General features: G+C 38.0%; 1 protein-coding gene across 11 annotated transcripts in view; it reads right to left on the bottom strand.

Annotated features, from left to right (window-relative positions):
- The window catches only part of srpk2 (SRSF protein kinase 2), a 246,823-nt gene that overhangs the window by 163,722 nt on the left and 59,751 nt on the right, over window positions 1-23,350 (bottom strand). For 3 of the 11 annotated variants that reach the window (XM_048553856.2, XM_048553861.2, XM_048553859.2), the window contains exon 1: window positions 16,282-16,522. The exons of 6 other annotated variants lie outside the window; for them this stretch is intronic. In XM_048553856.2, the coding sequence (XP_048409813.1) occupies window positions 16,282-16,319 (38 nt within the window). In that variant the 5' untranslated portion in view covers window positions 16,320-16,522. Of the gene's footprint in view, window positions 1-16,281; window positions 16,523-23,350 lie in introns of those variants that run through there. 2 more of the 11 variants (XM_059654552.1, XM_048553857.2) reach the window with 1 other exon arrangement.

The raw sequence follows: 23,350 nt of genomic DNA, 5'->3' as shown, positions 1-23,350 counted from the left end.
TTCACTTTTGGTACCTGCTAGCATCAAACAATCTGGCTCATTTCATCACAGAAAGTGGTTCCCATGGAAACAGATTCTGCATTTCTGAAGAATTGCTCAGGAACAACCACCAAATAGTCATCACTGCAGGTGCAGCAGTACAACAAAATATTGTAAAGCTAAAAATTTTAGGAATACAGCTACAGAGATCATTCCAATTCTTTTCAAAAATTAAAGTTAATTTATAATATTCCTCTCTCTCTTTTTGTTAGTGTATTTATCTTCATATTTAATTTTCCAGCAAGTATTTTGCATGACTAGCATACCACAGTACATTATATAATTAATATTTGTGAATTAAAAATATTCCCTGTAAGCTACTGACTACAAATAGTTTTCAATGAAGTAATGCCTTTGTGGAAATGTTCCATATAAATTATCTTTTTATTACTGATTAATCAAAAAGAGCAGTAAAGTATATACTATATTGTCATTTATTAAAATGCCATCAATAATGCAAAGAGTTATTAATTAAATGTTAATAATCACATTGCAAACATACTTGTATCCTTATTTTAAAATCTTTATCACATACTGCACCAAGTCATTTCTTTCTAATAATAGTTATATTCTTTAACATTATTCAGTCAACATAGCAAGCAATTTCCTTTAATATCTAAAGAGAAAGCCTTGCATCCTATTCAACTCTAGAACTCCAATGTCACAAAAAGTGCTTTATTGCCAAGGAAGTTTTTTTTATAAGTTTGTTACAGTTATAACGTAATCAACATGGAAGTGAAATTTTTACACAACATGATCAGATTAAGTGATTTAACATAACTAAATCAATTAATCTGATCATGACCATGTTGCGTAAAATTTCACTTCCATGTTGATTACATTAAATCAAGGTGTACATCTCTGCCAGGCTACCAGGAGAACGCACTTCCTCTTCCCCAAAATAGCACAGCAGAATCTTTTACATCCAGCTGAGAGGGCGACAGTGTCATTTTGTAGAAGCACAAGATATATGACAATGCAGGAGCCCCTCATTATCGCACGGACTGCCAATATAGATTAAGGCCTCAAATCCTGTGAATTTGCAACATTGTAACTCAGAGATGATATGTCAGCAATTGAACCACAGTCAGAGATAATTAAAACATCTCCAGGAATGACACTGACTAGGTCATTAATGTAATCCCAGAAATGGAGATATTTATACATGCAGATTTTTCTGTTACATAAACCTGAGATAACCGCGTACTAAAATACAAAATGGAACCAAAACGCAATGTGGCTCACACAGGGCAAAAATCTGGTTATGGACCACTCAGTTTTCATTCTGATCTGTAATAAATGGAGATACTGAGTAAGACTGTCATGTTCTGAAAGGGTCAAGCAAATATTTGAGAATGCTGGTGCCTGGCAACCAGCTGGAGAACAGTAGAATGATCTAAAGACTGGCAGCGAAGCAATTTTCAAAAGACAAAGAAATCTGTATAAAAATGTGTGATACGTTCCATGAAATGTTCATCCTCATTAGAAGTTAACAGAGCTCTAACCTCTCAGCTTTGCTTTAATACCTAATTATTAAAACATTGTTATGGGAAAATGCTGCAATATTTAGGCTAATTTTTCCTTATGATCTGTTCAAAATGTCATGCAAAATAAAATCAGCACTTCTGTTTTCTACGCATCTTAATTTAAGCAGGATTTCTATTATCTTAACACTTCGATTCACACGAACCATATTATCAAACATTAAATTTGTTCTTTAAAACAGTTTCTTCACCTTTGTTTGAATGTTCCGAATAACAGATAATCTGACAAAGCACGAAGATACAACATTAAAAAAAACTTTGAATCTGCAATATTTATGCACATGAAAATATATGTGCTGAGATGTTACATAAAGCCACAGGAGTAAATTAGGATGCTGCATGCAACTACATCTCTCAGAGAATCAGTACATGAATGAATCTTGTGAATTACCTCAGTGTCTCACGCCTACATTCTTGGAACAAAAGTGGATTTGTACAGTACCAAATATTTCTGTAATGGAATCTTCCACAAATATTTGGACAAGATATTCGAAGAAATTTAGCCATCCTACTAATGGCAGAACGATTATGGATTATAAATCGAGCACAGAAATGCATTGACAAGCACTTAAACTGCACTACATCACTTTAACATTAATATTCCCAACAACTATGTCTCCGTCCCTTTAGATAAAGAGTGTTGCTTTGGCAGTTTCCCAATCCTCTGGGAGTTTCTTAAATCTAAGGATTCTTGGAAGATTTCTACCAATGCATCCATTTTAAGATCCTAGAGTGGAACCGATCAGGTCCAGGGAATTATCAGCCTTTAGCCCCATTAGTTTCCCGAGCACTTTTTCCTCGAGTGATAGTTTCTGCATTTATTTTCTTTCCCCTCTCCATTTTTGGACACCTTTATTATTTAATATTTTTGGAATGCTATTCAAAATGAGGCAAATGAGTTCATCTTATGCTTTTGCATTACAGTAACAAATTTCCAAACATTTTGTCATTTTCACTTCTAGTACTTGACTTAAAAGGCTATTTCACCTGAACAGCTCACGGCCATGTTTATGGTGGAATAGTGAAAAAGGATTTGAGTTATGTTTTACTACATGGCTGGAACCAATGAAACATTGCAAGATCGAGAAATGATATATACTACTTTGGTTCCACATGAACCACAGCCACAATGGCTGTAACCTGAAAGTCACAGGCCAACACATTAGCTTTAATTGTATCAGTGATAATGGGAACTGCAGATGCTGGAGAATCCAAGATAACAAAGTGTGGAGCTGGATGAACACAGCAGGCCAAGCAGCATCTCAGGAGCACAAAAGCTGACGTTTCAGGCCTAGACCCTTCATCGGAGAGGGGTTTGGGGAGAGGGAACTGGAATAAATAGGGAGAGAGGGGGAGGCGGACTGATGGAGAGAAAAGATGATAGGTAGAGAGGAGAGTATAGGTGGGGAGGTAGGGAGAGGGTAGGTCAGTCCAGGGAAGACGGACAGGTCAAGGAGGCGGGATGAGGTGGTAGGTAGGAAATGGAGGTGCGGCTTGAGGTTAAAATAGCTTAGTCATACCTCTGCCTCATGTGAATGCTTTTTCAGTCCCTAACTGACTCCATTGCTCCTTTCAATATCTTATTACTATGCATACTTCTTATAAGTATACTTCAAAACTGTTTCTACTCTCTGCCATTTACGTTATCCCATATAAGATAATTGTGTGCAACTGTTCTGCATCTGTTCTGAAGAACTTGATAAAATAGAAGGATGAAAAAATTATGCTGGGACATTGTGCTCCAAATTATTAAAGTTCAAGGATCTTGACTGCTTTTCATTGAAAAAATATTGACAGGTAAATAAAAGGATTGAGAATTCTCTAAAATAACACTGTCATTTATGTTTGCTTGCAATTTAACAGGAGGACTGAGGGAACAGTACACCAGAATTTCCTTTTTATCAGCATCACAAACTCTACCCAACCGACTAGAAAAGGCTTACAAATATCTCCTCTTCATTTGACTTGAAGGAAAAGGAAAAACAACATGCTTTATCACCAACAATTTAGCTGTTCATGTAAAGTGCATCTTTCTTCGCTTCACTCCTCACACTGGAACATTTTCAATTTGAAGAATCCTACTTTTAAACACTGGACAGACAACCTTCAAACTGGAATTGGAACACATTCATTTTTAAAGCAAAGGCAGCACACCATATCCATGATAACATGAGTTTGCGGATTTGTGTCTATTTTTTGCATACATTTCACATCTCCCCAGAGATCCACATCTCCAATGAGCCTGGGGGTTTCCTTTATACCGTTCTCACAACCCTCAATCCTCGCAATGAACAGACACTCAAATTCAATTCACTTTTAATTTGCATCCTAAGTTCATTCCCTCCTGTCATCCCTTGAATTCTCCCTCCACATAAAATATTTACCTATAATTCTTGATTACCCATTCAACCTTGCTATTTCACCTAGCCTTGCCACTCCCATTATTTCAGTCACAAAAAAAAAGTTTGAACCACTGGTTCATATTCAGTTAATCATTGGAGTTTGGGACTGTTTCCAAAAACGTGTAAAAGTCCATCTGGTGCCTATGTTTAAATATGAATATAGGTGAACTTAGGAAATTACAGACGATAAATAGTTGTCAGCAAGATGTTATTTTCGTGTGAATGGTTTGATAGAACAACAGCATTATAAAGCATCTCTGTACACTTAAATGAAAAAAAGGTCCAATCCTGCCAGCGTGACTGAATTTTCTGGTGCTTTCTCCTACCATAGGAAAAAAATCCTTGGCTAAATTTTGGTCTTTTTTGAGTGGATCAGTGTGCCAGAGAAGGAGTGCAATAGAGTTAATATATTTGACATGTTGCAACATGAGGTAGGACAGGCTGGATGAACCATGAGCTTCTTCCTGGTCTTATCATCTATGTTGCTATTTTATTCAAATAAACTCTATTCAATAGGTGACAATCCATAGAGACGCTTGAATGTTCTGTTGATCCCAAGGCAGTGCTATCAGGAGTTCTCAACTCAGAGGGGAGGATCCAGATAATGCACAAACCAAAACAAGTCCTCAACAGCAAGCCAGGTGGAGGATACCCATGCAATCTCAACAGCTATGATGATGGATGTAGGAGTCAGCAATAGGGAGATCTTGACTCATGGAAGTGTTTGTAATATTGGAACTGGATAAACACACACACATAGACACATAGCTCATAAGTGAAAGGATCGTCGGACCAGCACACTGGCAGTTGTGTTTGATCTAGTCATTGTGCTCTTGGAATAAGAACGTGTAAGCGTTTCAGCAACTTTGATCACAATGAGCAGAACATTCAAGCGTCTCCATGGATTGTCACCTATTGAATAGTAAGTTTATCTGAACAAAATATAAACATAAAAAAAAAGGCCAGGAAGAAGCTCGTGGTTCATCCAGCCTGTCCTACCTTACAAGATAATAAACTATGAAGCTGGATGAACACAGCAGGCGAAGCAGCATCTCAGGAGCACAAAAGCTGACGTTTCGGGCTGAGACCCTTCATCAGAGGGGGGGATGGGGTGAGGGTTCTGGAATAAATAGGGAGAGAGGGGGAGGCGGGCCAAAGATGGAGAGAAAACAAGATAGGTGGAAAGGAGAGTATAGGTGGGGAGGTAGGGAGGGGATAGGTCAAGGAGGTGGGATGAGGTTAATAGGTAGGAAATGGAGGTGCGGCTTGGGGTGACAGGAAGGGATGGGTGAGAGGAAGAACAGGTTAGGGAGGTAAAGACAGGCTGGGCTGGTTGTGTGATGCAGTGGGGGGAGGGGAAGAACTGGGCTAGTTTTGGGATGCGGTGGGGGAAGGGGAAATTTTGAAGCTGGTGACATCCACATTGACCATTGGGCTGCAGGGTTTCCAAGTGGAATATGAGTTGCTGTTTCTGCAACCTTCGGGTGGCATCATTGTGGCACTGCAGGAGGCCCATGATGGACATGTCATCTAAAGAATGGGAGGGGGAGTTGAAATGGTTCGCGACTGGGAGGCGCAGTTGTTTATTGCGAAGCAAGTGGAGGTGTTCTGCAAAGCGGTCCCCAAGCCTCCGCTTGGTTTCCCCAATGTACAGGAAGCCACACTGGGTACAATGGATACAGTATACCACATTGGCAGATGTGCAGGTGAACATCTGCTTAATATGGAAAGTCTATTAAGCAGAGGTTCACCTGCACATCTGCCAATGTGGTAGACTGTATCCGTTGTTGAGTCAAGGTGACTCAAATCCTTTACCAACCCGTCCCAGGTCAATTTCCCATCTATCCCAACATTAAGATCAATGGAAAACAATCCTCCCCAACAGTTCCCTTACCTGGAAAATAACTACTCATCTAAGGCTGACATCGATACAGAGATTCAACATAGCATCCAATCTGAGAGTGCCGACTTTGGATGCCAAAGGACGAGTGCCTTAGATATCGATAACACCTGTGCTGTTATCAAGGTCTTTTGAACAAGGCAGTCATCCTTCAGACTCTTCCAGACAGCTCCAAAACTTGGAGTAAGTATAGACACCACCTGCAGACCCTTGAAGTGCCACCAATGCTGTTTCAGATGGAGTCTTCAAATCAGTTGGGACGGCAGATGTACTAACATTAGCATGATTAAAACAGCTAATAGCACTAGCATTAGAGCCATGATCATCAAAACTAACTCCACGGGCCAGCCATATGCTTAGGATGCTCAAGTTCCAACTCTCAAAGTAAATCTTTACCCATGTCAAGGAATGTACTCAAACAATAGGTCAAAGGAAGCATTTCAAAAGACTCCCTGAAGGCATCCCTCAGGAAATGCAACATAGATGTCAACGCAACCCCTTAGGAGCTCCTCAGAGAAGAAAAACTAACTTGGAGAAAACTCCTGTATTAAGGGATACAATACTTTGAAAACGCCCATCAACAAGAGGATGTAGGGAGAAAAGGATGCAAACAATCAAGGTCAAGGACCACTTCTACCTGGCAAAAGCATGTGGCTCTATGATTGGGCTCATCAGCCAAACAATGACCCACTACACAGATTTTTCTATGGACAAATCTTACTCATTAGCAAGCAACTGTAGATGACAACTATTATAATTTGATACAGTTGTTTCTCTTCGCTTGATCAGAAATAACATTCCAGGTAAACATCTATCATATGTGCTGAAATAAAATTACCTTCTACAGATGTTGAGCTGTTGTTAGTTAAGTAGTTAAGGTCATTGTTGTGAAAAGGATTAACACAAATCATTTGGAATGTTGGAAAATGCACATGGTTACAATGTAACATTTCAGTTCTAATGTCTGGTTTTGAACACAGCCACATGATTGAAAAATCTTGTCCTTCTGGTAGCTAAAATAAGTTGAAACAACAAACAACTTGCACTTACATACTTACTTTCAAGTAGTAGTCATCACCAGACATTACACAGATCAGAACAGACAACAAAAAGAAATGCAAGGTTTAACAGAAGGCACTAAAGACATGGCTGAAGAGATAGGCTTCAGATAAAAGTTTTCACACATCAGCAGACTACTGTGATTGCCCCATTGTACCCTGCATCTTAAACAAAGAGAAAACGTCGTATGGAAATGAAAAGACTCGTGTTACTGCAATACGGAATTGTCTTCTGAAGTAAGGTTAATCATTTGAACCACTTCAACAGACAAATGAGCTAATAAATAATTGCTAACTGCTAAATTGCTAACTGTCACAACCAGAGACCAGTTGCGTCCTCAGAGCAGTCAGTGAACTAAGAATTTAACAATGTTTGTGTATAGCTCCCTTCTTTGTTTTGAAAATAACCAGCAACAATACACTCATGTTTTAAAGATGGTAGAAGGTTATTTCATTTCACAACTATTGTTGAAGTTATTACAATGAAAAAAGTAATGATTATTAGCTGAAAAACAGATACAAAAAATTATAGTGAAGATGAAACTTAGATAAAAGCATGAAAATTGACATCAGGCTCTACTCTCATTGCAGGCCTGACTTGCTTGAAGATTCTCTTTCTGCAGTGAAAGGGTTGAATACTTATGTTAGATTCAAGGGTTGTGATGGCTTCTAAAGTTGAACTTTAGTTTGAAGTTTCAGCACAACTGGACTGGTAGTGAATGAAGACATTTTTCCACTTCTACAACATTGTGTTGCTTTTAGTAGCCTGCTTCATTTAACAGTTCAGGATACTTCCCTCTGTTTCCCTGTCAAGAAGCTGTTTAAAAATGATGTTATCATGTTCAGGTGATTCTCCTGAGACCTCTGTACAAAATGGTTACTCAGAGCCACTTGTTAATGCAGTTTAAAGTTTAAAAATAAACCTTAAAATGCCTAATATCCCAAACTGTTAAATCATTCTTCCATTCCAGGTATTGGGTTTTTCCCTGTTTGGTAGTACAGATATTGCCTTTTAGTGGAAGTAATTAACTTTTGAACTTTCTCTGTCATTAACTTGAATCGTTGTCATTCCATTGGGTTTTTGGTCAGGTAGAAAGAGCTATTCACAGTTCCAGGAAAGCCAGTGTCAATAAGTTTCTGTTTGGCTTTAGAAATGTTCATTTAAGGTTCATGTAATTTCTTCTTGAGGCAAGTACAGTCTGGTTCCAACTCCAGTGTAATCCACAAGGGTAGTCATATGACTTCTGGAAGCCATTTTGTAAAACCACTCATGTCTCTTTTACAGGCAAACTAGCTTTCTTTACAAAATATATGATGTAGCTACACATTCATGACGTAACCATCAAACTTTAAGATATAATTGAAGGTTATAGGTGAGATTTAAATATCTGTAATAATATAAACTGAACTTCTACGTGTTGAATAATTGCAATTTCTAGCTGGCCTTTAGTTATCTAATATGACAGACATATTACAATGTGCATTGAATCAGGGTTAGGAATAGTGCCACACTCTTCTCCACACAAGATGGCAAAAATCAGAACCGTTCAGTGGAAAAGCCGCATCAAAATCAGTACAATTCTTATATTTCAGTACTAGAACAGTTCTTTAATTACATTAACAAAATATCAGCAAAAATGGGCAGTCTTTACCCTTTACACTAAAAAGGGAACAACGCAATCTTACATGTTCCTACATCTATTGCCAATACCATTTAACACCTTCCCTTGACTGTAACAGAAACAAATACCAAGACAAAGATGTTCTAAAACACTTTGAAGAATCCAATAATTCCTTGCTTAATGCTGCAGAGTTTCATTCCTGAAAAGTGCAAATTTTCTGTTGCCAACCAAGAACATGTAGGGGGAGCTAAAAATTGGAAAGAAAGGGCGTACAATTGTGTGAAAATTAGTGGCACAGCAGAAAAGTGGACAAACTTTAGAATCCAGCAAAGACAGACCAAAACAATAGACGGGGAAGACATTGAATGTGGGAGAAAATAGCAAGAATTTTTTTTAAAGACTTTTTTGAGGAAGATCTTCTGTACCCTTTTCAGGGACCATTATTTAGAAAACCCTTTCATCCATGGACATACTCTGATGATGTAGGTTGCTAATTTAGTCTTTTGGATGTTCCAAAAATAAATTTATAATGCAATCCTACTGGGAGTCGGGGGAATATGTGAAATCACTGCTAAAGTACTGTTTGGAGCTGATTAGGAAAAAAAAGTCATTAAGTGATTGTACAGCATGAACAGACCGAATGAACAGGGATCTAAAATAACAGGGGTTTCTCAAATGAAGAGCAAATCTTAACGACAGCATAAATGTATAATGTTATTACAACAAAATGTGTTTAACTTTACATGAATAATTTCAAAATAGGTCAGATCAAGTTAAAGTTAATATTTAACTAATCATTTTGTTGCTAAAATGCACAGAAATCAAAAGAGCATGGCATTCAAAAATTGATCAGTTAATTATAGTTTTCAATTAGAAACTGTTGTTGTGCTTGCTCACTAGCATAAATTACATTAAAAAATTAGAAAATTCAACGGATTTGGCTGTCTGCTATCTAGTTTATTGACAGACAGCAAAGATTTTCTCAGACACTGATGCACTGGTCAAACACAGGACTCACAGCTTTCCTATTTAGATTGGAGGACATTTTCGTACAAGTCCTACAGTGCAGAAAAAGGCCATTTGGCCCATCAAGTCTGCAAGACCATCCAAAATCATCCCACCCAAACCCATAACCCCACATATACCATGACTAAGCCACTTAGCTTGCACATCCCTAGATATTGTGGGACAATTTAGCGTGGTCAATCCACCCACATTGCACATCTTTGGACTGAACATCACAACAAGCAAGCCCTTTTTAGGCACCTTCACTCTATCATACATTAAGAATCACCTTCTGAAATAAAACATACACTCTCCCAAACTCAAATCTTCCAAAGCACCGCTACAATGGTGGCAAATCCCAGGATCTATCTAAAGTCTGCCCAAGCCCTCAAAACTCCACACAACTATTGATAAACCACAGAAACATATTTCAGAACCCTCTTCCCCTCCCCCATTTCTGATGAAGGGTCTAGGCCCGAAACGTCAGCGTTCCTGCTCCTGCGATGCTCATTGGCCTGTGGTGTTCATCCAGCTCCACACCTTGTCATCTCAAAGCTACATTTCCCAAGCACTTCTGCTAGTTCTGGAATCCTCCTCAACCCTCATCAGTCTTAGCAAAGCCCAAACTCTCATCCTTCTCCAGCACCCAAGGAACTGGATTGCTGACAGTGCTTTTAAAAGTCTGGACAACCATCAACGCCCAAACTAATACTACCTAATGCTTAGTTACCATTTTCAATCTGGCACATAGTGCCTACCAGATTGCAATACATCCTGCAACTTAAACATATTACTTCTGTGCACTTAATTTTAATGGACCACATTAAAATAAAATTTAAAAAAATTCATCGCTAAAGAAGGGTGTTAGACATGAAACATCTGATTGACTCAACCTCTAACACAGATGGTGCCCGATCTGCCAACTATTTCCAGTTCTTTTTCTCCAAGTTTACTCAATAAATCAAGGCTACTAATCTGCAGTTTTAAAATGCATGAGACAAAAACTGAAATAACATGACATCGAAGGTAAAAACCTTACCTAAAAATTGAGACTTCGTCACTGAAAATCAATATCCTTAAAATGCATTTTGTGCTATATATGCATTTCCTTTGTAACAAAATATCATGTTGCAACTCAGCACAAGCACCACAAATGGGAGATCTACTAATATAAACAAAAGGTTAGAATTTTATGATTAAGATTCAACTGCCAAGCTGGGAACAAATTGTGTCTTTGTTTTGTCAGTTTTCTCTCTCGAATTTTCTACATGTCAATATATATGATTTCTGCCATGAATCAACATCAGCTGGGCAATGTTAAGTCATTATTTTACAACTTATATTAAGAAACAGTTTTTCCTATCTTCAACAGTAGCAGTTTTGTGTAGTTTGATCGGTATAGCTGAAAACTGGCTTGTTATAGTAAGAAAATTTTTTTTAAAATTGAAATGTTTAGTTCACCATCTCTGTAGCCTGAGTTAAAATCACCAAAAATAGCTTTTATAAATCACAGCCAAATTTTTCTAGTGGTATTGCTGTAGAGGAATAATTCATTAGTAAATTAAGAAAAATGGTAATTCAAAATCGTTTAAAACATGTCCAACAATATACCTTAACTTGGAGGGTCTACGGGAAGGCCAGCAAATAGATGCAATTAACAGAATTACAGTGATTCATTTAATATGGGGTGTGGCCAAAGTTGGAGGCATAGCCGACTTCAAAATAATTTCGTATAAGTTAATGCAGAAGATCACAGAAATTTATTTTATGCTACATGAAATTTGAGCTTGAAATTTCATGATCTTTTACGCAGTTTTGGGTGAATTGTGCTCAAAATCTGATGAATTGACAGGAAATGTCAAGCTGAAATATTTTGCAGCTGGCAAATCCTACTGCACTTCACAGGGTCAAAATATGAAAATTTCTTGCTCTTTTTCCAATATCTCACAGCACAAATCAAGGGTTTAGCAGCAACTGCCCACCTATGAACACAACTTATTTCATGGTGTGAGTAACATTCAACTCTAGAACGTAGAATCAAATTAATGGATAGTAGTAACATTTTTCTAAATAAATATGAATAATAGTGAAAATATTCAACATCAGAGCAATCCTGTGCAGTTATACGTCCCCCCACCGATCCCAGGCCCTCGGAAGACTTGACACATCAAACAGATGTTCACCTGCACATCGGTCAATGTTATATACTGTATCCTCTGTTCCCGTTGTGGCCTCCTCTATATCGGGGAAACCAAACGGAGGCTTGGGGGCTGCTTTGCAGAACACCTACGGTCTGTTCGCAACAACAATTACACCTCCCAGCCGTGAACCATTTCAATTCTGCGCCCCCCCCCCCGCCAAACTCCTTGGACAACATGTCCATCCTGGGCCTCCTGCATTGCCACAATGACGCCACCCGAAAGATGCAGGAACAGCACCTCATATTCCGCTTGGGAACTCTGCAGCCCAATGGTACCAACGTGGATTTCACAAACTTCAAAATCTCCCCTCCCCCGACCACGTGCCAAAACCAGCCCAGCTAGTCCCCACTTCCCTAACCACTCCTCCCACCTCCAGCCCCACCCCCATCCCCTACACACTAACCTCTTCCCGCCTCCCTGGACTGACCTATCCCCCACTAACTCCCCACCTACATTCATGTTCACTGGCTCTAACCCCGCCTCTTTGACCTGTCTGTCTCCTCTCACCCTATCTTCTCCTTTATCCATCTTCTATCCACCTCCCCCGTCTCCCTATTTATTTCAGAATCCCCAACCCCTACCCCATTTCTGAAGAAGGGTCCCGACCTGAAATGTCAAGCTTTCCTACTCCTCTGATGCTGCTTGGCCCGTTGTGTTCATCCAGCTTCACACCATGTTATCTTAGATTCTCCAGCATCGGCAGTTCCGGCTATCTCAGTTATAAGTTCCAACGCTTTATCTGATCCACCTCCATATTTGTCAAGTACAGATTAATCTAAGTTTCAATAAACTAATTGTTATGCAATGATCTAAGCTATAATAATCTTAACAGTATTCATGAACAGTTTTATGTTGTGTGCCAAGATTGCATGCTCTGAGAGCATTAAACAATTCAAGATTCCTAGTTGTCTTTAAGTTGTAATTTTTTTGAACTGTCTTTTGAAATTCAGTCTCAGAAAAAAATAGCCAATAGTTTTCCAAACATTTGCCATTTGGTTTATTACCTACTTGAGTGCACAAGGACTCATTCTCCAAATAAGAGATGCACATATGATGAAAAATTAACTAAACCTGAACAAGTCTTTCCTTACTGCAAGTGCTTTCCACGGTGAATAAGAAAGCTTTAAATCCACAGATTTTACAGTGTAAAATAAACGTTGTTAAACCACTACATATTTCTGAGAATCTATTGATGGATGAAAGTCAGACAAAGCTTACTTTTTTTTCATAGACTTGAATTCTATCAAATATCAAATACATCTTTCAATCTATTCCTTATCTGTCCAGGAGCACATCTATTTTTCTGTTCACCAAATAAGTTTTGCTTTCTCAAGTATAATTTGTCATCACAATTAACCCAGGCCAACTTTCTTGAGCCTTCTTAAAATCTTAAAACCGTCAAATATCCCTTTGAAATCTCAGCCTTTTGAAAAGGAAAGGTCCAGCTTTTTTTTAAAAAAGTATCATTGAGATGTTTGTTTGCATATCAAAAGAATACTTTGGTATCTTTCGAATATTTGTATGTTTTATGAGTAGTCTTCTGGAGTTCCCTGCCTGAAGACAAGTCCTTGGTGATCTTTCACTAATCACTGAAGTGGTTTTTTTGTTTACTGTGGGTAGGGCAAAGAAACAGCTCCAAATCTACTTCCGCCAGAACTGAACCATTGGTTGTTGGCACTAATCCGATCCACATGCTAGCTTTTTAACCACTGAGCTAACCAGCTGCCATTATGAGTACTGTCATAATGGAAGGTGACTAACACATTCAACAGAAAGAATTTAACAGTTTACTTTATAGTTTATTGTTCTGAAAATGTAACCTTTTTTCTAAATAGAAAGGTAATAGTTTAACATCAGATGTTCAAGCAAACCAACTGTCAAAACTGGCGGCCGTTCAGTCATTTAAAATACCATAAGTTTAGTTGAAGCACATATCAATATTAGTCAATGGTGCAATGAGAGGCTAACGGACTTAAGCTTCTTTGTCATATTACATAAACTACTGGAACAATGATAGCCGAGATGTTAGTCCAGCATTCCGAAGTTTAAAAAAAAGACATTGGAAATTTGGGGTGGAGGAAGAATTGGAGGAGTGGGAGCAAACTAAGAGTGGGGGAGATACAGAGACAGAATAAGGTTGCCCGAATTCCTGGGCTTGACTATTATTAATTCCTGCTGAAAACCATGCACCTGAAAGTAAAGGTTCAGATTGATTGCGATGTTTATCAAAATCTCTACAAACATAAACAAGCTTCATATATAAAGATTGGTCATTTGAATGAGATATCAGTCATGCCAGAACAGTTCCACAGTATAAATTGGTACTTTCAGGAGAAATTAGAAATAGACTATTAAATTGATGTTTGTAAATACCAATGAGCTTCAGATTAATGTTAGATTTTGAATTACATTATTCTAATATTTACACTAAAAATGCTAAATCTGGCACATCACTCAATGCAACAGCAGCTGCAAATAATTTGCAATGATAGAATGCAAAGAAATGCAGGGTACAAGAGGTCGAATGTAAAGTGTTTTTGGAAAGAAACAACTGAAATAGTAAATTAGAATCCTTCTTGGTGTAGGTGTGAATGTACTTCTACAATATACCAGGAGGTGTACATGAGACACGCACTTAACATATGTGCCACATATATTTGCTGTATAATCACTGCAGTCCCAAAGGACTCTCATTAAAGAGAATGACAACTGGGCTTGGTTTAACCTAAAGGTCACCACATCTCAGGGAAGCAGCATCTTAGAAGCACAAAAGCTGACGTTTCGAAACGTCAGCTTTTGTGCTCCTAAGATGCTGCTTGGCCTGCTGTGTTCATCCAGTTCCACACTTTGTTATCTTGGGTTCTCCAGCATCTGCAGTTCCCATTATCTCTGATCTCAGGGAAGGAGTGAGGTTCAGAAGGTGGGACCTTCATGATGACTTCAGGCAGAAGAACTCAATGCTGCTGGCGTCACTATGCGCTAATAGTCATGCAATTATATCTTGTTGTCATACCACTTTGCAAGCAATGTTTTGGGAGGTCTACTTAGTTATCTGTTAAAAGTTTTGCATACATTGAAATTTTTGTTCTCTTTCCAGAGACGAACCCTCTATCTGAAAAGGGAAGGACAATTTATTTATTAGAGAGATTCAACAACATATTATGAACACGTTTTACACAAACACTTGTACTGGCAAGACGTTAGTCTCCACAGGCAACCATAACTATCAACTTACCTAGCAAAATTTAAAATAGGCCAATTTAAACTACTGCACTACACAATTAATGTGCAAAACCACTGAAATGAAATTAACCTTCTTCTGTGTATATATTATCCTTGGTAAAAAGGCAATGAACAATTACAGAATATCAATTACAAAATCTCAATCTCCATTTCAATATAGTAACAAAAAACAAAGTTGCTGGAAAACCTCGGCAGGTGTGTGAAGGAGAAAACACGAGTTAACGTTTCGGGTCCGATGACCCTTCCTCAGAACTTTTCAATACAGTAGCTTGGTTACAGGACCCTTAAAGTAAAGTGGAACATAGCTGTTTGTGTCACAATTGCGCTGCTACAAAAGCCTAGTCTGGATCCCATACAAATTGTTCAACTAACTCTTCCTTGTAGAGTTGTAGCGATGTGTTCTCTATCTAATAGTAATGATGCTAAATATGTTAATATGCTAAACAAATTTTTAGTGAAAATAATGCTTAAGACGTAATTAACATTTTACATACAGAACAATTGAAGGCTCACATTCACGGACGAACGAAAAGCATCTATGCACTTCAATTCTGAGCCCAGAATTGATGAGCTAACTCCAATATGGAAGCAATTATATCGATGCAACAAGATAGGATTATAATCCTGAGTCGCTGGTAAATAAGCAACATTTCATGGACATTTGTAACTCATTGTAATTAGTTAATTCAAAATTATTGATTTTAGATTGGCAAGTATACAGTTTTTATAATTATTACAAGTCAATTAACCCTAACTGCAGACATAAAATAGTACCGTATCTGCTAAAAAACATTTTCCTAAGGTGAAACATAAAGCAGCAGCACGTCTGCCTCATTGAAGGTCACTGACAAAATGCGGGTTAGTGATTTCGGATCCTAAGATTCCATGAAACAAGGCTAAAATAGTAAACAACATGCTCTGCATTTATGTTTGAAGCAGATATCACGACAGGGGAGAGGACAGAATACCTATATAAATAACCACTAATATTAAAGTGCATTGTGATTATTTGGTTTACGTTATATATTTATTCAGCAAAATACTAAGATACATAAATCAATAAGCCTCAGCTAGCTTCAGCAAAGTAACAAGATTCGAAATTAAGAATAGATTCTGAAAAATATGTCAACCAATGCAGTGAAGCTTCTTTCACTGACGTTTAAGTATTGGCAGCTCTACTCCTCCCTCCCTCCTTCCTTCCTTCCTTCAGATTTCCCACTGCCTGCTTTTAGCATCAATGGCTGGGTGGAATGTACGTTCGCTGTACCTTTCTGAAGAAGACGACTTTCCAGAGTTAACTGACATCAGCAGCTCAATCTTCTGCTTCGTTTCTGGAAAAATTAGAAAACGTTCTGAGCCGAGGACCTTTAGTTTTTTCTTCAAATAACTAAGGTCAATATTTAGATATTTTGCTAAATTAGAATGAGGCCACAGGTTTCAAAAGCTTTTGCGTGCTCTGCTATCTACTGGTTCCGAAAAGAGAGGAAAGAAACCTCCCGAGGCATCAAGCTTCACTAAAATATGCACATGACCGTTTATAAAAACAGGAAGTACAGTACCATTTTTTTTCCACAGTAGGGGTAGCTTTCCAGGCTGTACCAATAGACAATTTATGTCATACTAGGTGGAATGATTATGCACGAGAATCAAAGTGCTTGAAAACTGAATCAGGTGAATAGTTTGCTGAAATGAAATAGTTTGCTGAAATTTCTTCTGACCTCAATCTTAACAAAATGAAAACAACCATTTTACATCGTCTCCTTACCACTGCTGTTGCAGCAAACATCTCATTGTCTTTTCCAACAAGTTATAAGTACGAGTCTTATTTATAGAAAATTATAGGCAGCTAATCATATTTACAAAAACATGCACCAGTTATAAACACAATCTCAATTGTCTGAGATAAAAGGTAAGACAAAAGCATAAAAAATACACAAAATATCCGAACATCTGTAGTAATTTACAATTGTTTTTTCTTGCTTGGCACAACCATACTACTACGGAAAGATGAAACTCTTTTGATATTTGCCAGAAAATGACAAAAAAGAAGCAGTTAATGTAGTTAACATACGTTAAGATGTAAAACACTCTCAAAAATCTCAAGTAAAAAAGAGCAAATCAGAGAAGACTAAATATTATTCTCTAATTCAAAACAAGTTCACGTTTCAAATCAAATGCTTTTATCAGAATTAAAATAGGCAGAGGAGCCCTATATAACGTGCTGACAAAAACTGATAGAGAATAGGTAAAAGCCATATGCCATAACTTAGTATCTACTTGTACAAGGAGACACCAAACTGTATAATAGGTTATAAATCTTATTTTCTAAAAAAGTACACTTGACAGTATGCAAATATTATGTCACTTGTCACAACCAACTGGGAATAATGCCCAGAGATATTACGAACTGCCAATGCTGGAGAATCTGAGATAACACGCTGTGAAGCTGGACGAACACAGCAGGCCAAGCAACATCAGAGGAGCAGGAAAGTTTGACGTTTCGGGTCAAGACACTTCTTCAGAAATTTTCTTTTCCCCTGAAAAGCTTGGCCTGCTGTGTTCATCCACCTTCACACCAGGTTATCTGGGAATAATGCCCCACTGTTCACGTATCATCACAAATGCATAACTGTATAAAAATCTGAATAAAACCACCACAACCCATTTCCTGATTGAGTGCTACCCAGGACAAAAGCAAATCACATTATGTTTCTTCCGTAACAGTAAAAATAGTTCTAATTATTGTAACACACCAGCATCAAAAGAAAGGCAAGAATTTCTAATTTAAGCAGCTTAAACTATAGAACCTTTTAGAACTCTAAAACCACTCAAAAACCATTAAGACAGGCAAAATACATACAGTTTAAACACTTATGCCACGAATGGAAAGGAATATAGAGCAGGTAACCAAAAATCTGAACATCAAAGTTCAAAGCAAAAGGTGTGAAGTCTTTTTTCTCTGCAGCTCTTTTTGAATTTTGCAACAGGACAACACTTGCCTGTATAGTGCTTGTCATCCTTCAGTTCAACGGTTGATTAGAACTTTGGTATTGCTCTCGTACGAATTCTCTCCTTTAAAGGTTATCTGGGCTTTTCTGACCTTTTCTCCCCTCACACAAAGAGGGGCAGAAAAAAAATACACACAGTCTGTAGACTATAGATGTTTTTCACTCTGTGCTACTCTTGGCACTATAGCTTTGTAACACTGCAGTTCAATCAGAAAGCAGTTACTAGCCAGAATTTTCTTCATCCAAAGGAATCACGATTCCAAAAAGTCCTCTTCTTTTGCTCTGAGAGAACAACACTGTATTGCACAGCTAACAACATGTAACACTTCATTAAAGTTGCAAACAACTTTCCTGTTTTTTTCAGAGTAATCCAACTTCTATTTGGGTTTAGAGGTTCAAGAAGACAAATATATAGTCTCTTATACAGTCAAACCATACAAAAGCACCATGCAGGCAAAATGTGAATAAGTTCAAGAGATCTAAAGACAAGTCAAAAGTCTGAAATCCTAAGTCTTTTTCTTTCTCTACAGATGGTACCAGGCCTGCTGAGTATTGCCAGTATTTTCAGCTTTTATCTCAGATAGTGGTGTTTCCAAAGGATCAGTGAGGTACATCACTCTCATTATAACTGAACATACTTTATATAATAGAGTAAATTCAAAATTTGCTGATGATATTAAATTCATAGGCATGACAAAAAGCAGGCATGGTTCATACCATGTGCAACAGGATATGGATAGTCTTGGAGAATGGGCATACAAGTGCAAGATAGAAATTCAATAGATAAGTGTGAGGTAATGCATTTTGACAGAAGGGACAGGGAGACACAATATATACTTAAATTTTGAAGATGGCGAGAGTGGTTCGCAAAGCATATGGGATCTTGGGCTTCAGTAGTGGAATACATTGAAGAGAAAGCTTACCAAAATGGTTTCAGAATTTCTCTTCTTCTGAGTGACCTTTACATTTTTCCTCAAGTGTGATCACCAAAACAGCGCACAGAATCTGAGAGAGAGAGAAAGAGAGAGGGAGCACGCATGGACAGATTGACAGAGACCGCGCGCTCTCTGTCAGAGTACATGTAACAAGTGACCTTGTTACGATTGTTCCAATTACCATCTTCCTTCGTGCCAGGTATGCTTTCAACCAGTGGAGAGTATTCTTTAAGTTCCAACAGCTCTAGTTTTGCTAGGATTTCTTGGTAACACACTTGGTCAAATGAGGCCTTGATATCAGGAGCAATCGTGCCGAAATTGACAGGTACGCACGTACATATTTTGCTTTCTCTCTTACCTTGCTCTTATGTCCATGTTTCCGCTAAGATTGTAATGGGGGTCAAGGACCGAGTGTTCCTGATGGAACCAACCTAGACATCACTGAACAGGATATTGCTAAAGCAAGTACTGCGCAATAACACTGGTGATAAAACCTTCCATTATCTTATTGATGATCAAGAGTACACTGATGACAAGGTAACTTGCCAGGTTGGATTTGTCCTGCAGAAAAGAGGACAAATCTGGGCAATTTTCCATATTGTTGGATAGATAGAGTCGAGTGACCTTTGTCGAAACTGTTAAGACATGCTTCCAAGAATATAACTAAGTCAGACAGTTGTGTGACTAGTCTACAGGACCCTCTCCCAATATTGGCACTAGATCCCAGATGATAGGAGGAAAGACCATGCAGGGTCAACAGGATTGCGGTTGCCTGAGTTGACACCAGGTGGTTTGTCTGATTCCCCCCTTTTTCTCTTTCTTGTGATTCACATAACAGAATGAATTGCTGTGCCATTTCAGAAGGCAGCTATAAAGAGTCAACTATGTTGTTATGGGGCTTAGTCTTGTCCTGAGGTGTGCACAAGGCAGTGAAGCTATTCAACCATGACTGGGATTTTACTTCATGAGTACAGAAGTGTGTCCTGATAATAGTCAGCGAAACCACCTCAGATTCTTCTGTTGTTTAAGCCCAGGTCTAAGAAGAGGCAGGACTAAAAGCCTGCCAATGGAGAAGCTGCATATTGACAGGGAGACACGTACATATTTTGCTTTCTTTCTTACCTTGCTTCCAGCTGGAAAAAAAGACGCAGTCTAGCACAGAAAAGCATAAAGCACACTATCTCTCTTCATCTACACATTAGACATATTATATTAACCATTTACTTTCCACATACTCACTTACAGTGGAAGTGTCAACTGGGCTGGCAGCCAGACAACGTTTCAGAATGACTCAGGTATACAAATGTATACAGATTCTCAAGATGAGCAAAGAGGTCCTGTTGGAGCAAATCTAGAGAAGGAGCCCAGTTCACTTCCTGTAAGATCATGTCTCTTCTCCTGGATATATTCTCCCATCCCTTCCAATTTGCAGGTGATTGCGGAACACTATCAAGATCTCCATGTTGAGGTACTTCATTTCACATAATGACTTTTATGAAGACAGCCAATAAAGGTGGACAAGCATAGCATGCATTTTACTTAGGTGAAATCCCAAGAATTCCAGTTAAAAATTACTGTTAACATTATGAAGTCTTGAAAAACTGTCCCAAAAAGTCATCCAACATTCATCAAAAAAAGGTCTTCTCCAAATGCAGTCCAACTCCAGTAGCAAGTAAATGGCGAAAGCTAAGCATAGTTTCAAACAGTGATGAAAATCCTCAGCATTAATCCATTTACTGTTTCATCAGATGCGGATAGCAGCAGACATTTATTGACTTCCCAGTGATCAAAATTGTGATCAACAATGCATTTCCCTCAAAACTGCATGAAATATTGACAGCCAGAACTGTGTGTTCATGTTTTGGATGCAAAAATAAGGCAATCCTTACACTGATAAATATAAGACAACCTCAGCCAGCTACACTCAAAATGGTATGTAATCTTTTTAATACGTTTAAGTGGCAATTTCATTGTTTCATTGAAAAATCACTTAGACACCCATATCTTACACATACCACCCCATTTACCAAAAGCTGTTTTTTAAGGTTTAAGGAGAGGATTACAGATGGTTAATGATTACATTTGTTGACAGTATCAGCAAATGTACCTCCAATTGTGCGCGAGACAGAATCTGAATGTGGTGTTCAATCCTCAACTGCAGAGGACAGGAAGGAAGACTCCATTTTATTGGATGTGAAGTTGGAAGGAGGCTTCAATGACAAGATGGTGCTGTTGTCATGATTTTGCATATTAATAAAAACTAGCTGCAAACTGTCAAAATTATGTGAATAATTCTGGCATCCCAAAATTCCCCAATGTCACACACCGGTTCTATCACAATCCACTTGTCAAATCCCATTGCAGAAACTCAATTCAAGATGACGTCATCCTGAAATCAAGGAACAACTACGGTCACCAACAAAACACAATTACAGCTCAAGAGTCCACCATTACCATTTCTAAATCTCTGTCATGGAGCAAATAGTCCTCACGAACTTCAGTTAAAAGCAAAGCCTTGAAAAGATTAAAAACAAAATCAACAAGCATTTACGCACTATTGTTTTACTTGCACTGGAAGTAAAGATGAAAATCTGCTTTACACAATGGTCAGTAAAATTAAAAATGCCCTATTAAATCGAAAGACAGTAAAACACTACATCAAGTGAATGAGCTGTATTTCCAGCACCTCAAAATGGGAACAGGAACAGAATTTAGACGTGATAATATAACTTAGATTTGCAAACTCTGATAGGCCTTTTTAAACATTCTTTAACATTGACTAACTGAAGCACAGTCACGCTTGGCATTCTGCTTGAAGGTAAAACACCTAAATATTACAGGATAATTATATCACATGATTGTGCTCCTGAGATGCTGCTTGGCCTGTGTTCATCCAGCTTCACACTTGATTATCTCTAATTATATCACATACTAATTATACAAGTGGCACCTCCCATAAAGATCTCAAGTAAGTTCGGTTTCTTCAACAGGCATTGCAAATTCTGAAAATTCAATTTTGTTTTGTTTATAATCACAAATTGCATTTTTTTACATTTTTTTGGAAAATGAATCAATCAATCTCGTATGTTGTTACGTACAAAACAATATAGTAGCGTTCTAACATAACTAATAATCAAGAATTAAGAGTCTGAAAACAAAAAAAAATCCCCATCAAATCTATATCCACAACAGAGTGTGTTGCAATTCCAAGAACGTAAATAATGCCTTTATGTCTTTGATTTTGTTTAATCCTATGAATCCAAAAATGGTAATATCATTGTCCAGCAGAATAGCAATAACCAGCAACGGGAGAAAAAAAACTTGTGACTCTTACTGTGGCAAAATACCCTGGGGATAAGAAATGGGATGACAAGCTAAAGAAGCATATATTAGAAGGTATACCAAAACATTTGGTCAAAGATTTGGGTCTTAAAGAGACACTCAATAGGGATTATAGGGGCCAGCGGAGTTAAGACAGAACCTACAAGGGTCAAGTGATAATTATAGTACATTAAAAGGGTGGGAGGGAAATCAATCAATCTTTGCAATAATACAGATGAAGAGTTTGGTGGGATGAGGAAATTAACTGTAGGAGGCGACAGGGATTACAAGGGTTCTAGGAAAGTACAAACACAAAAGGAAATCAAGGCCATGGAGGGCTTTAAACACAAGTATCAAAACTTTAAATTCGAAGTTTTGGAAGAACAAAGGACCAAAGCAGGCCACAAAGACAGGCCAAGCAGACTACATAATACAGACAGCTGAATGATTTTTCAGTTTAGGAAGGGTGCATGGTTGTAAACAGGTAAAGTTTGAAAATACAAAGGTGAAGTAAGCATTTCAACATTAGATGGGCTGTTAAGGGCAGAGGTGATTTTTGTAGTCAATCTTGCTTGTACACTGAAGAGCCAGAGGATGATACTTCTGAAGCATCACATGGCGACACTCAAACATTTTCATGTATAACTTGTACTTTTATAGAACACGCAAAACATTCCAAGGCACTTTACGGGAGCATTGCCAAACAAAAACCAAACCACTTTGAGAGATTTTAGGACAGGTGACAAAAAGAGGGGTCAATAAGGATTTTAGAGCTCACTCTGCGTTGAGGAGAGGTTTAAGGAGGGAATTATAGACAGTTAGTGGTTGCATCTGCCAATATTGTGGACAAATGTACCTCGCACTATGTGCATGGCAGGAACCGACAACTATCAACTTGATTAATGGTTACTTCAATCATGTGGTGTCAGTTAAGGAAGAATGCTTGTCAATATGAGATGAATTCCTCTTTGCATAATGTCAAGAGAACTCTGGTATGACTCTAAGTAATAAGTATCCACCTGAATAACTGAAACAAATTAGTTAAGAAGTGGTCAGAATACAATGCCCAGGC

Source organism: Stegostoma tigrinum, chromosome 25, assembly GCF_030684315.1.
Source record: "Stegostoma tigrinum isolate sSteTig4 chromosome 25, sSteTig4.hap1, whole genome shotgun sequence".
Taxonomy (NCBI): Eukaryota; Metazoa; Chordata; class Chondrichthyes; order Orectolobiformes; family Stegostomatidae; genus Stegostoma; species Stegostoma tigrinum.
The sequence above is the reverse complement of the archived record's forward strand: the minus strand, read 5'-3'. Positions and strand labels throughout refer to the sequence as shown.